The sequence below is a fragment of the Microtus ochrogaster genome, linkage group LG4 (genome assembly GCF_000317375.1).
Source record: "Microtus ochrogaster isolate Prairie Vole_2 linkage group LG4, MicOch1.0, whole genome shotgun sequence".
NCBI lineage: Eukaryota > Metazoa > Chordata > Mammalia > Rodentia > Cricetidae > Microtus > Microtus ochrogaster.
Genome location: NC_022030.1, coordinates 38,499,424 through 38,512,229, shown reverse-complemented (window position 1 = coordinate 38,512,229; position 12,806 = coordinate 38,499,424). Strand labels below are relative to the sequence as shown.

The 12,806-nt window shown below is 37.2% G+C and overlaps 1 protein-coding gene across 2 annotated transcripts in view; it reads left to right on the top strand.

Moving 5' to 3' along the window:
- The window catches only part of Spag16 (sperm associated antigen 16), a 1,047,686-nt gene that overhangs the window by 79,538 nt on the left and 955,342 nt on the right, over positions 1-12,806 (top strand). For both annotated transcript variants that reach the window (XM_026786385.1, XM_013351621.2), the window contains exon 8: positions 2,219-2,285. In XM_026786385.1, coding sequence (XP_026642186.1) covers positions 2,219-2,285 — 67 coding nt within the window. The remainder of the gene's footprint in view (positions 1-2,218; positions 2,286-12,806) is intronic.

Genomic DNA, 12,806 nt, shown 5'->3' with positions numbered 1-12,806 from the left:
AAAAAAATAAAAAAATATATCACAAAAAAAATGTAGAGCCCATCCAAGAGAAGAGATGTGTTCTGTAGGCAGCCATATGGTGATTGTGGATCTGCCCAGTTCCATTGAAGTCCAGATGATCCCATCACTAGTTATAATTTAAAATCTCCTAGTAGCCAAGTATCCAAAAACTGAGTCACATTTCTCATTCCAAGACTCTGTTCAAATTAACAACTTAACGCAAACTAGAGCCTTAGAGAAGAGGAAACCAACTGAGAAAATGTCTCTATAACACTGACTTATAAGAAAGTCTCTGGGGGCAGTTTCTTGATTCATGATTGATGTGGGAGGGTCCAGTTTGTTGTGTGTTGTTTCCCGCTCTGGGCTGGTGGTCCTGGCAAGAAAGCAAACTTGACAAGACATTAGAAGCAAGCCAGTAATCTTCTATGGCCTCTTCTGCAGTTCCTGTTTTTAGAGTCCTGCTTTAAGTTCCAATCCTGAGTTCCCTCCATGGGAAAAAAAAAGCTATTTTTTTACTCTTTAGGCTGTTTTTGATTATGGTGTTTATCACAGCAACAGAAACCTAAATAAGACAGTGTTTCCAGAAATAATTCCCAGTTTTGTAGCATGTAACAGTTTGACCAACAAGATAAACAATGTGGGCTTTGTATAATTTAAAGTAGAAGTAAATGTCTGTTGTGTTAAATTATAGAAATGATCCAGTGAATAAAGGTGTTTGTATGTGTGTGTCTGTGAGTGTGTGTGTGTGGCGCGCACACATGTGCAATAGACAAATTTGCAAATAGAAGAATACCAAATAGCTAAGTGGACTATTATTCTCTCAGGGAGATGGAACTTGACAATTTAGTAGTTAAGTGTTGGATGTACTTAAAGACTCACTTCCAAAGACACTGCAGATACACAGAAAAAGGAACACCCACGTCACTGCAGTGAAGAAATCTGGCAAATTGCTCTTCTATGTACCAATGTTAAGATCATCAGCTTAAGTCTTGTTGACAGCAAATACCTTTGAGGTATGTTTATTACATGTAGCACACATAATAAAGAGAAATTATGACATTTCTCCTCTGTTGCAGCCCTTCTGAAATCCCTAATTATAGTTTAACTACAGGACAAGTAAGTCCTACTGGGTCCTTTCCAACCACTACTTTTCAAGCAGTCAAAGGCATTACAATAAAGGAGAATTTCAGAAAGATTTAAGTCCAGAGGAGGCTGAGGGACACAGTGACTGAGTGCAAGGTGATTTCTGCATGGACTCTGGGGGCATAAATGAGAACCAAAGAAACAGACTTTACTTCATGGAAATGTATTAACATTAAGCCATCGTTTGTAGAGAACGTGAGCCTGAGTGTGGGGCACACTGCAATTATCAGCACTGATCAACCACTAATCTGTGATGCTTATGGTGTTCTGATGAGTTTATAATCCATTCACCTTCTGAGGACACTGATCTGCCATTTATTTTACCCTAGCATTCCATTAGTGCCCAGCAGCTGATTAAAGTTTATCTGCTACTTTTGAAAGTAAATATATTGGTATCTAGTGATAGTTGAGAAATGTGTACATTTGTATGTAATTAAACAGGAGGCATTTTATGTTTGGATAATTATGTACAGTAAGGAATGAGATGACTTTAAAGATTGAATTTTAAATTTGGGCTGTGTAGGTAAAGCTATACCAGGAGATGTCTGTAATTATAAGATACGATTGATAAAACAAATTACCCTTGTAATAAATAATTGTTATGGGCATATAATAGTTGTTCATATTTTGGTCTATGACTAATATATATTCTGTAGTTTATAAATAAAAGAATAAATTGCATAGGTTATAGATAAAAAGACAAATTTTGAAGAAATTTCAGCTGAGAAAAATCCTCTCTCAAAGTAGAGCTGAACAGCTGTCAAAATATCTAAAGAGCATCCTTTAGAAATTATTCTGTAAGATGCACACTTCAGATTATTTTTGTAGTGGATGATTAATAGTTGACTGTGTAATTGGCTTTTAACTAAAATAATGCCATCTTTCAGATAAAGTTCATGTTTGATGTTTTATGACTTAAAAGCATGGATTTGAGAGAGATTAATATTTTTGATATTTTGCAATCATCTATTAAACATTACATTTTACTTAACATTTTAAATTCATTTACTATATAATGTACTTACAGTATAATGTATTATATCTAAATGCACATGTTTGCATTATTTGCTTTTAGATTTCTGGGCTTCAAGCAACACTGAAGAACATAGACATCAGACATATTCAGGTTCCTATAATCAAAGGTAAAAACATAATGTTATGAATGTCTAATTTCTTTGTCCTGACCTGGTGATATTTCAGTTTTATCAATGAACAACTTTCTAGATATGGTTAAGAGAAAATAAAGGTTATGGAAACAAGTTTATAAATAAACAAATCAATAGGAAATCTAGATATGACACCATAGAGACTTATTTTAAACAAAAATATGTTTTAGGTACTATAGAAAGACTTCTGGTCTGAGAATGATGTAATATCCTGGCACCCAACTAGCCTTCCTCCCACAGATGCCTTTAGAACTAAAGGGTAAATAAGGCAACAGAGTTTAGGCATTGGCAACTATAAAGTACAAGTTTAAGAAGATAAAATAGAGAAAGAAAAATATAGACAGCTCCATAGTCAACTATGGTATCATGTCTCAGAAAACTTCCAAACCAAACCACATGGAAATGGGAAGCTAGAACATGGCAGTTTTACTGAAATGAAAAGGGGAATATCATAGTTCAGAGCTGCTAAAACAATTAGAATCTGTAGAAAATGTCATAGAGAAGAATTGCAGTGAACAGTGGCTTCTTCTATGAGGGAGTTTAATATGAGTACTTAGTTGATTACATGGCATCTTGTATACCAGAGGTCTGCTTGAGTTTTGCAATAGAGGGAGATTTCTGTAGGATTAAGAAGAGACTAGAAATCTCCAGGTCAAGCCCTGATAGGAGCTATTGCAGGAAAACTGCCTGGTGAACAGGCTTTATGTGTGTTTTTAATAGTGCATTAACCTTCAGCATCCCGTTCTTGCCCTAGAAAACCATGGACAAAATTCATGTAGGGTTTATAGTAGAATGAGTTTGGAGCTGGATTCTTACCAAGTTAGTGCATTGAAAAACTTAGGCCCATACATAAATTTACCCAAAACACAATAAAATTAAGCCTTGAATTTCAAATTGATCAGTAAAAACTTAAACTGCTCTCTTAAATAAAAGCCATCACCCTTCAGATGAATACGATTGCTGAGAATCTTTACAACATGTCATCTTCTGTCCAGTTCATAACTAAACATTTGAATATATATAAATACATGACTCACAGTCAAGATAAGAAATAATAAATGGCGAGGCCGTAGTGGTGCACGCCTTTAATCCCAGCACTCACTAGGCAGAGGCAGGTGGATCTCTGAGTTCGAGGTCAGTCTAATTTACAGAACAGTTTCCAGGACAGCCAGGGCTACACAGAGAAACCTTGTCTCAAAAACCCAAAACAAATTAAACCAAAATAAAACAACAGGAAAACAGCAATAACAACAACAAAAATGAAACCAATCCTGAAATGCTTCAGGTATTGAATTTAACAAATGAAAAGAATGCTGAATGAGCATTTGTGATTATGTTCAAGGACAACTCACATATCAAAAGAAAATGAAATCTCAGTGTGGGAGCTGTGACACAGAACGTCATATAGTGTACCCTTTTGTCTACAGGTCTTTACTTGTAAGTGTTCATTGCAATGAGTCATTAGTTCAAGGCCTCTGGTTTCTGCTACACCCTCTATACTGGACCCTCCCTGGGACACCTCTTGGATATCCTGTTGTTGCCTTAGGTCACGCAGATTCTGTAGCATTGGATCTACAGATGTGGCCCCTTCACATGTTCCAGCAGTTCACCACTGAGGTGGATGTTGGGGTGGGCCAACTCAGTCCAGGTTTTGGGCCTGGGTGGTAGCTGGGTTGGTCAACACCCCAGTTTTTCCTCATTGACACCACCACGGCAAGCTCTCAGCATTGCCCTGGCTAGCTCACCCATCGCAGCACACAGCAAGGAGTAGGGCTAGCTCTCCTGCTCTCACGCTCTCAGGACTGGCTCACCTGTGCCCATGCCACCAGGGCCAGGTCTATTGTTTTTCCCAGGCAAGGGTCTGCTTTCCTGAGAGTCACATTTGGCAAGGTGCAGGGTCAGCTCATCCATTCTTGTGCCCCGTGGTCCCTTCTCCAGCCTGCCACAGGCGACAAGGGGTGCAGGATGGAGGAGAGCATTTCTCTAGTCCACTCTACCATATGGCAGATGAGGAATGAGGTCAGATCTCTCACACATTTTCACCAAACCAGATCATCTGTGCCCTTGTTAACAGGGTCAGCTGTATTGTGCTGCCCAGGTAAAGTACGAGGTCTTCTCTCCCGAGTTCTGCAACTGGTGAGGCTCAAGGTCAGCTCTCCTACTCTTGTGACCTTGGACATCATCCCAGCCTTATTTTTAAATTATGCAATGAGGGCTCATCCATATATGATAAGAAATTAAGAATTTTAATAACTACACATCGATATGTTTGCTAAAATGAAAATTATTAAACATATCTTCAGATATTCATAGAGGAAATCAGTATGCTGTGTTGAAAGCAAAGCATTTCCTGTTTTAGTCCTTACAGATGAACAGTATTCTTTATCATACTTCTTACTCAACACTTGAGGTATTCCCTATTCCATGTAGCAAGAATAATAAAACCACAAAGTCAGATTTTCGGGTTCAACCAAAAAACCAGAAAAGCAAAGCAACCTAGCCACTAGAGAAGTCTTATGCCTACCAAGACTAGGCAACTGCAGACTAAGGAGCCTGAGCAGACAGAGCCTCTCTCTCATTCTATTTTATGTTCCCTCTAGTGCTGGGATTAAAGGAGAATGACTCCCTAGTACTGGGATTAAAGGTGTAAGGCATCACCACCTGGGTTTGTTTCTGCATTGATTTTTGTGTAGCCCAGGGTGGGCTTGAACTCACAGTGATCCATCTGCCTCTTTCTCCCAAATCCTGAGATTAAAGGTGTGTTCTACCACTGCCTGACCTCTAGTGGCTTAGCTTTGTCCTTCTGATCTTCAGGCAAGCTTTATTTATTAAACCATAAATAAAATATCACTATATTTCCCCTTTTTGTGTAAAATAAAAAAGCTATAACTAATATATGAAAAATTATATACAGTAAATACAATGACTGTATACAATATATAGGCAATAACTACATCAACAATGTCTAGTCTGTTTGCATTTGATAAATTCAGAGAAAATACTTCATATCTGTACTATCTTGGTGAGTCTAAAGTTTTATACCTAATTTACTTCCTATCATAACTTGCTTTCTGTTTCTGGTAAACAAGGAAAACTATAACTATGCCTATCTAGTCTTCAACTCCCTCAAAGACCTACAAACGAAGTAATATTAACAAAGTAAGCAGGAAGTGCAAGCAAGTGACTTCAAAAAATGCCTAGGCAGTTACTTGAAGGTCCTCTGTAACATTGGGGCATCCATCTTCAGCCTACAGGCCGAGAATACTTGACAGACTTTTCTGTGAAGCAGAATATTTTGAAGGGCTGTTCCTCTTTGTTTTGACAATGTTTGGCAGTCATTTTCTTTTGTGTCCTGCTTGTCCAATTAGGACAGCATACTGTCAGCTGTTGAGGCAAGAGCATTCTCTTGCTCAGTGGCTTACATTTGCAACAAAAAAGTAAACTCCATGAGGAGTTTCTTCAATGCCCATTATCTTTAGAGGGGTCTTCCTTGATCAAACAATATTTTCCTTAACCAAGAATAAATCCACAGGCTCTCATTTCCTGTGAAAGCAAAAGCAAAACCTCTTCTCCAAAGTAATATATCTTTTGACTTAAATTTTGAAGTCAATGCATTTTCAAAATATATAGTTTGGGTTAATCCAGCAACATTTATAATCAAGTGTCTTAGCAGTTGTTGCCCCTTCTTCAGCAGTCAAATAATTCAAAGACAACACAATAATGTACAGTATTCAAATTCTCTGTGTATTTTCCATCTTTATGTGGCTTTTTACTCTATTTCTTTTATTTCTATTCTTCTTTTTTTTGATATAGGGTTTTTCTGTGTATCTTTGGCTGTCCTGTAACTCACTCTATAGACCAGGATGGCCTTGAACTCATAGAGATCTGCCTTCCTATACCACCCAAGTGCTGGGATTAAAAGAGTGCACCACACTCAGCTACTCTATTTATTTTATAAAGGACTTTCTCTATCTTTTTTCTTTTCTCTTCCAAGGCTACACATATTTTTAAACATACTGTAAACTGTTTAGAGGTTTTTATTTCATCTGCATCTGTCTTTCCTGTGTATCTCTTTTTCTGAGCACCAGTCTTAAATCTGCTAAGCAGTTTGCCTAAGATTAAAGCTGCAGCTTTGGAGACTAGCTCCACCCCATTTTTTAGTTTTCCAAGAGTCTAGCTTCATGGCGGAGGTACTGGCAGGAGCCACATTTATTGCCACAACTCTGTGGAGTGTCTAGGTCCATGCCACCACCTAGAAGTCTGCTGCTGGCTGTTGTTCATAAATACCATTTAATTGTATGGTGTCAGGGACTCTTAACAGATCTGTGAGGTGTTTGCTGCTAATGCTGAGTCAGGAAACCTTTCTTTTTTCTTTTTCTTTTTTGATTGTTTCTATTGATCTATACATCTTTCTCCATTCCCTTCCCCTCTTCCCCTCCTTCCCTCTTCCCTTTTGCTAGCTCTTGTTACTCCCACACTCCCAATTTACTCAGGAGATCTTGTCTTTTTCTCCTTGCTATGTAGATCTATGTATGTCTCTCTTAGGGTCCTCTTTGTTGTCTAGGTTCTCTGGGGTTGTAGACTGTAAGCTGGTTTTTCTTTGTTTTATGTCTAAAAGCCACTTATAAGTGAGTACATATTATATTTGTCATTCTGTGTCTTGGTTACCTCACTCAATAAGTTTTTTTCCTAGGTCCACCCATTTGGATGTGAATTTCAAGATGCCATTATTTTTTACGCTATGTAGTACTTCATTGTGTAGATGTACATATTTTCTTTTTCCATTTTCAGTTGAGGGGCTCTAGGTTGTTTCCAGGTTCTTGCTATTATAGATGATGCTGATATGAATATAGTTGAACACATGTTCTTGTGGTTTGATTGAGCATGTTTTGGGCATATACCTAAGAATGGTAATGTTGGGGCTTGAGGTAAAATGTTTCTTAATTTTCTGAGAAATCTCCATACTGGTTTCCAAGTTTGTACAAGTTTGCACTCTTACCAGCAATGGAAGAGTGTTCCCCATACCCCATATCCTTTCCAGCAGAAACTGTCAACAGTGTTTTTTTATCTTGGCCATTCAGACATGTGTAAGATAGAATCTTATAGTTGTTTTGATTTGCATTTCTTTGATGGCTAAGGTTGTTGAGCATTTTCTTAAGTGTTTTTCAGTCATTTGAGATTTTTTTTTTTGTTGGGAATTCTCTGTTTAGGTCTGTACCCCATTTTTAATTGGATTATTTGTTCTTTTGATGTCAAGCTTCTTGAGGTTTTTTTATATTTTGGAGATCAGAGGTTGTTGAAGATCTTTTCCCATTCTGTAGACTGCCATTTTGTCTTGTTGACCATGTTCTTTGCTTTACAGAAGCTTCTCAGTTTGAGGAGGTCCCATTTATTAATTGTTTCTTTCAGTGTCTGTGCTACTGGGGTTATATTTAAGAAGTGATCTCCTGTACCAATGCATTCAAGTGTACTTGCCACTTTCTCTACTATGTGGTTCAGTGTGACTGGATTTATGTTGAGCTCTTTGACACATTTGGACTTGAGTTTTGAGCATGGTGATAGATAGATATGGAATTATTTGTATTTCTCTACATGTAGACATTCAGTTATGCCAGACCCATTTGTTGAAGATGCTTTTTCCTCCATTGTACAATTGTGACTTTTTTGTCAAAAGTAGGTGTTCATAGATGTGTGGATTGATATCCGGGTCTTTAATTAAATGGTCCTCTTGTCTGTTTTATTCCAATATCAGGCTGTTTTCAGTACTGTAGCTCTATAGTAGAGTTTGAAGTCAGGTTTGTGATGCATCTAGAAGTTCCTTTATTATACAAGATTGTTTTGGTTATCCTGCATTTTTATTTTTTCCATATGAAATTGATCATTATTCTTTTGAGGTCTGTGAAGAATTTTGCTTGGAATTTGATGGGCATTGCATTGAAACTGTAGATTGCTTTTGGTAAGATTGCTGTTTTTACTATGTTAATTCTACCGACACAAGAACATGGGAGATTTTCCATTTTCTGGTGTCTTTAATTTCTTTTTTCATAGATTAAAGTTCTTTAAAGGTTTTTCACTTGTGTGATTAGCATTATGCCACGATATGTTATTTGTGGCTATTGTGAAAAGTAATGTTTCTCTTATTTCTTTCTCAGCCTGCTTATCATCTGTATAAAGAAAGGCTACTGATTTTTATACTTTAAGTTCTAGCTAGAACTGTAAGACAATAAAAGGAGATCAAGGAAATACAAATCAGAAAAGAAGTCAAACTCCTACTTTTTGCTGATAATATGATAGGATGCATAAGTGACCCCCAGAATTCTTCGAGGAAACTCCTATAGCTCATAAACAAATTCAGTAATGTAGCAGGATACAAGGAAGCCTTTCTTAAAGGAGCCGCAACTCTGTTTGCCACCAGCAAAGAAAGCCTACTGGATTAATGATGGTTACCAAGAATCTGTGCTTGACTCTATTCTTGTGTTCTTAGAATACTTTTCTTTTAAAACTTTATTAGGTTTCATGTGGAAATTCTTGCCCCATGTTGGGCACCATTTGTAGCACAAATAATAAAAACTCAGAGACAAATATTGGGGTTCAACTTGAAAACCAGAAAAGCAAAACAGTTTAGTCACTAGAGAAGTCTTATCTCTACCAAGATTGGGTGACCACAGATTAAGAAGACTAAACTACATAAGCAGACAGAGCCTCTCTTTCCTCCTATTTTATATTCCCACTAGTAATGGGATTAAAGACATATGAGTCCCTATTACTGGGGTTAAAGACTTGAGGCACCACCACCTGGATTTCTGCCTGCATTGATCTTGTGTAGCCCAGGGAAACCTTGAATTGCCTCTGTTTCCAAAATCCTGGGATTAAAGGTATGTTCCACCACTGCCTAACCTCTAACTTTGCCCTTCTGATCTTTAGGCAAGCTTTATTTATAAAACCATAAGTAAATTATAGTATAGTTTAGTATCATGAGATGCTCAGTCTTATGATGGTATGCAGATGATGTGGCCTAATTTAAAAAGATTATTATTACCTTTCAAATAGTTTTTCCTGAATTTTGTGTTTTTCTTTTCAGTTACATGTATGATTGGCCTCCTCATTTTTTTCTTCTGCGTATCCTCCTACCTTAAATATTTTCTAATCATCCCTCTGGATTAAATTAGGAGTAATTGCTTCAGTAGCATTCTTCAGTTATGTAAGTCTTTCACAGCTCTGTTTGCTCTATAGGTGATCAGAGAGACTTGTAATGGTAGGTGTTAAGAAGTTTGTGTTAGATGGAAGTACTCAGGAATCTGTCCAGGGACCTGAACATATTCAGTTATCATTGGTTGAACATGTGTATACGTGAAGGATAGTTGCTGAACTTCAACATGGAAAGTCACAACAAATCAAATTCCTGTAAATTGTATTGCTTGCCTACTTGCTGTTCTAAAAATCTTATCCAGAAATCATTTATAGTCATACAGATTTTGAAACTGCAGGTTATCAGCCAGATCTACAAAGGTTGTTACTAAAAACATCAGAAGATAAGCCTAGAGATGTGGCCATGGGAACATGGACTTTGCTGGATACTGCTGAACATTAATTGATATTATATGCAATTGTCCATGAACCCTGCAAAGACAATATTGCCTGAACCTCTCAGTCATTATACAAATATTGCATTATAGAGAGTAGAAATTATGTTTATACTACTATACTAGGAAATGAGAACCATTATTTCCTTCTAATTTAATGTATATTCTTTAATGTTTATTTGGAAAATATTGACTACTCCAATATTTTCTAGAGTATATATTTTTGTAATTTAGTTTTGCTTACTGAATAATAAAATGAAGTAATAAATCTATTACTTTTGTATGTGTCATTCACCTTTGCTTGCTAGTTTCTTGCCCGTTAGTTTTCTTTAGAACATGATGTTGCATATTATCTTAGTGCTGCATGAAGTCTACTCAGAATCTGACAACACCTCTTGGAGAGCTGAGTATTTTCCTCCCATGACTTCTGCCTTCTCCCCTGTGGATAGTACTGGACCTTGCTTTTTCTCATATATTAAAACAGCAAAAGCTAGTGGCCTTCACACGATCATTGACACAATTGCATGAAATAACCTGTGTAATACTTTTGTGACAGTAGCAGTTATGCCATAAAAGAAGATGATTATTATCTTTCAAAACTGTCATTATTTTAAATGCTCTTGTCTTTGAGAAGTATATACAGTAAAAGGCTCTGGAGGGAAACACTACCCTTGTCTCAGTCTTTCGCTATTGTCTATTGCTATTGCTCTTCAGTGTGTTCCTGAAACTCAGGCTTCCAAGATTTTTTTAGTGCCCTAATTTGCAGCATCACCGAAGGACAACTGGAATTCTAGGTACTCAAGTCTAGTACTTGGTGATAGTCTCTTCTGTGTAATTGTGAGGTTGTTTATAATATTTGTCTTTTCTCAAGAACTGGTTCAGGTTAGGAAATTGAGGCTAGGAAAGAAATGATGTGCCAGTTGCTTGTTCTTCCTCGCTCGGATAGTCTCCAGATTCTGTAAGACAGGGTGGTGCATACGCGTCATCCAGACATGCAGAGGCAGAGGAGGATTGCAAGTTTTATGTCGGTATGCACTACACAGCAAGAAACTTAGCAGAAACTAACAACTCACAAACAAGAAAACAAGCAAAACTTAGCTTGTATTTAATGTACATAATGACATCGTTCATAAAGATATTTTAATGCAAAAATAACACGTATTTGGACCATACCACACTCTCAGACCCTCCGACCCTTTTTTTCTGCTTTAGCTTTTCTATTAATCCCGTTCGGTTTCCCCAGTATTCTTCTTGGGCTGTCATTTCATTTCAATCTATGTTCTCTCCACTCCTTAAACACACACAACATAATGAAGGAAGGTATGGTATTTCTGCCTTTCTGAGTCTGGCTTATTTAGCTAACTATGATAATCCAAGTTCTATCCATTGTGTATATGAATATATATTACTTTTCTTACCTGTTTACTTATTGTGAGATGCCTAGGTTGAATCCCTGACTGGGCTGTGCTGCAATCAATATGGATGTGTAGGTATCTCTATAGTGTGCAGACTTCCATTCTTTGAGACAGGTGTGATTATATAATTTCACAGTTCTATTTTATGATTTTGAAGAACCTTCACACTGAGTTCTACACTGGCTGGAATAATTTGTATACCCACCAGCAATATATAAAACTTCCTTTCCCTCTGCCATCATCCATATTTGCAAATGCTTTTCCATTTATCAATTTTGGCCATGATAAGACAGAATCTCAATGTAGTTTTGATTTACATTTCACTGGTGGCTCAGGAGTAGGAGATTTGTTTTATATATTCATTGGACATTTGTATGAAATCCTTTTGTTTTTAATTTTTGAACTTCTTTTTTATATTCTGAGTATTAGTTCTATGTCAGATATGTCTTCTGCTCTGTTCATTGTATCTTCAGTCATTTGTTTGAAGGCAAACCCAAATGGTCTGTATTGTGTACATGCTTTTTGGTTTTATGCAATTCCATTTGACAATTCTTTATAGAAATAAATTAATCAATGTCTGTGGTCTGTGCATTCATGCATGCGTGCATGTATGTGTGTTTGTGTGTTGGTATACTTAGAACAGGTGACATGCTGGGTATGGTGGCATATACCTTTAATACCAGCATTCCAGAGGCAGAAATAGGCAGATCTCAGTGAGTTTGAGGTCAGCCTGATCTACAGAGAGAGTTCCAGGACAGCCAGAGTTACACAGTGAGACCATATCTTAAAAAACAAAATCCAGATGACCGTTTTGTAGAGTCAGTTCCATACATGTAGAGTCTAAGGATCAATTTCAGGTTGCCAGGCTTATATGGCTAGTGCCTTTATCCTCTACCCAAAGGTTAACTTACCAACTTTCAGTTCTTGGTATAATTCCTGTGCTATTGGGATGCTTTTCCGGATTCTAAGAGAGGCTTTCTTTATGTCCTTAAGGGTTCTTTTTTCTTCTAGCAGTTTCAGAGTTTCGTGTCTTTAAGGTTTTTGATCTACTTTGTATTGATTTCTGCACAGAGGGAAGATCTCTCTCTCTCTCTCTCTCTCTCTCTCTCTCTCTCTCTCTCTCTCTCTCTCCCTCCCTCCCTCCTTTTCTCTCTCTCTAAAGAAAGCCTAGACATTGACATCATCCAGATACTTTTGTCTTTATAATTTTTCTCTCTACCATAAATCTAATGCTATAACTCACATTATTGACCGCCTTTAATCCCAGCACTCGGGAGGCAGAGGCAGGCGGATCTCTGTGAGTTCAAGGCCAGCCTGGTCTACAGAGCTAGTTCCAGGACAGGCACCAAAAACTACAGAGAAACCCTGTCTCGAAAAAATCAAAAAAAAAAAAAAAAAGAACGTTATGGGCTATCATCACATGATGCCAGCTGTACACGCATTCCTAAAAACTTAAGTCTATACAGAATTAGTTGGTTACCAAGGAGGAAAACGTGGTT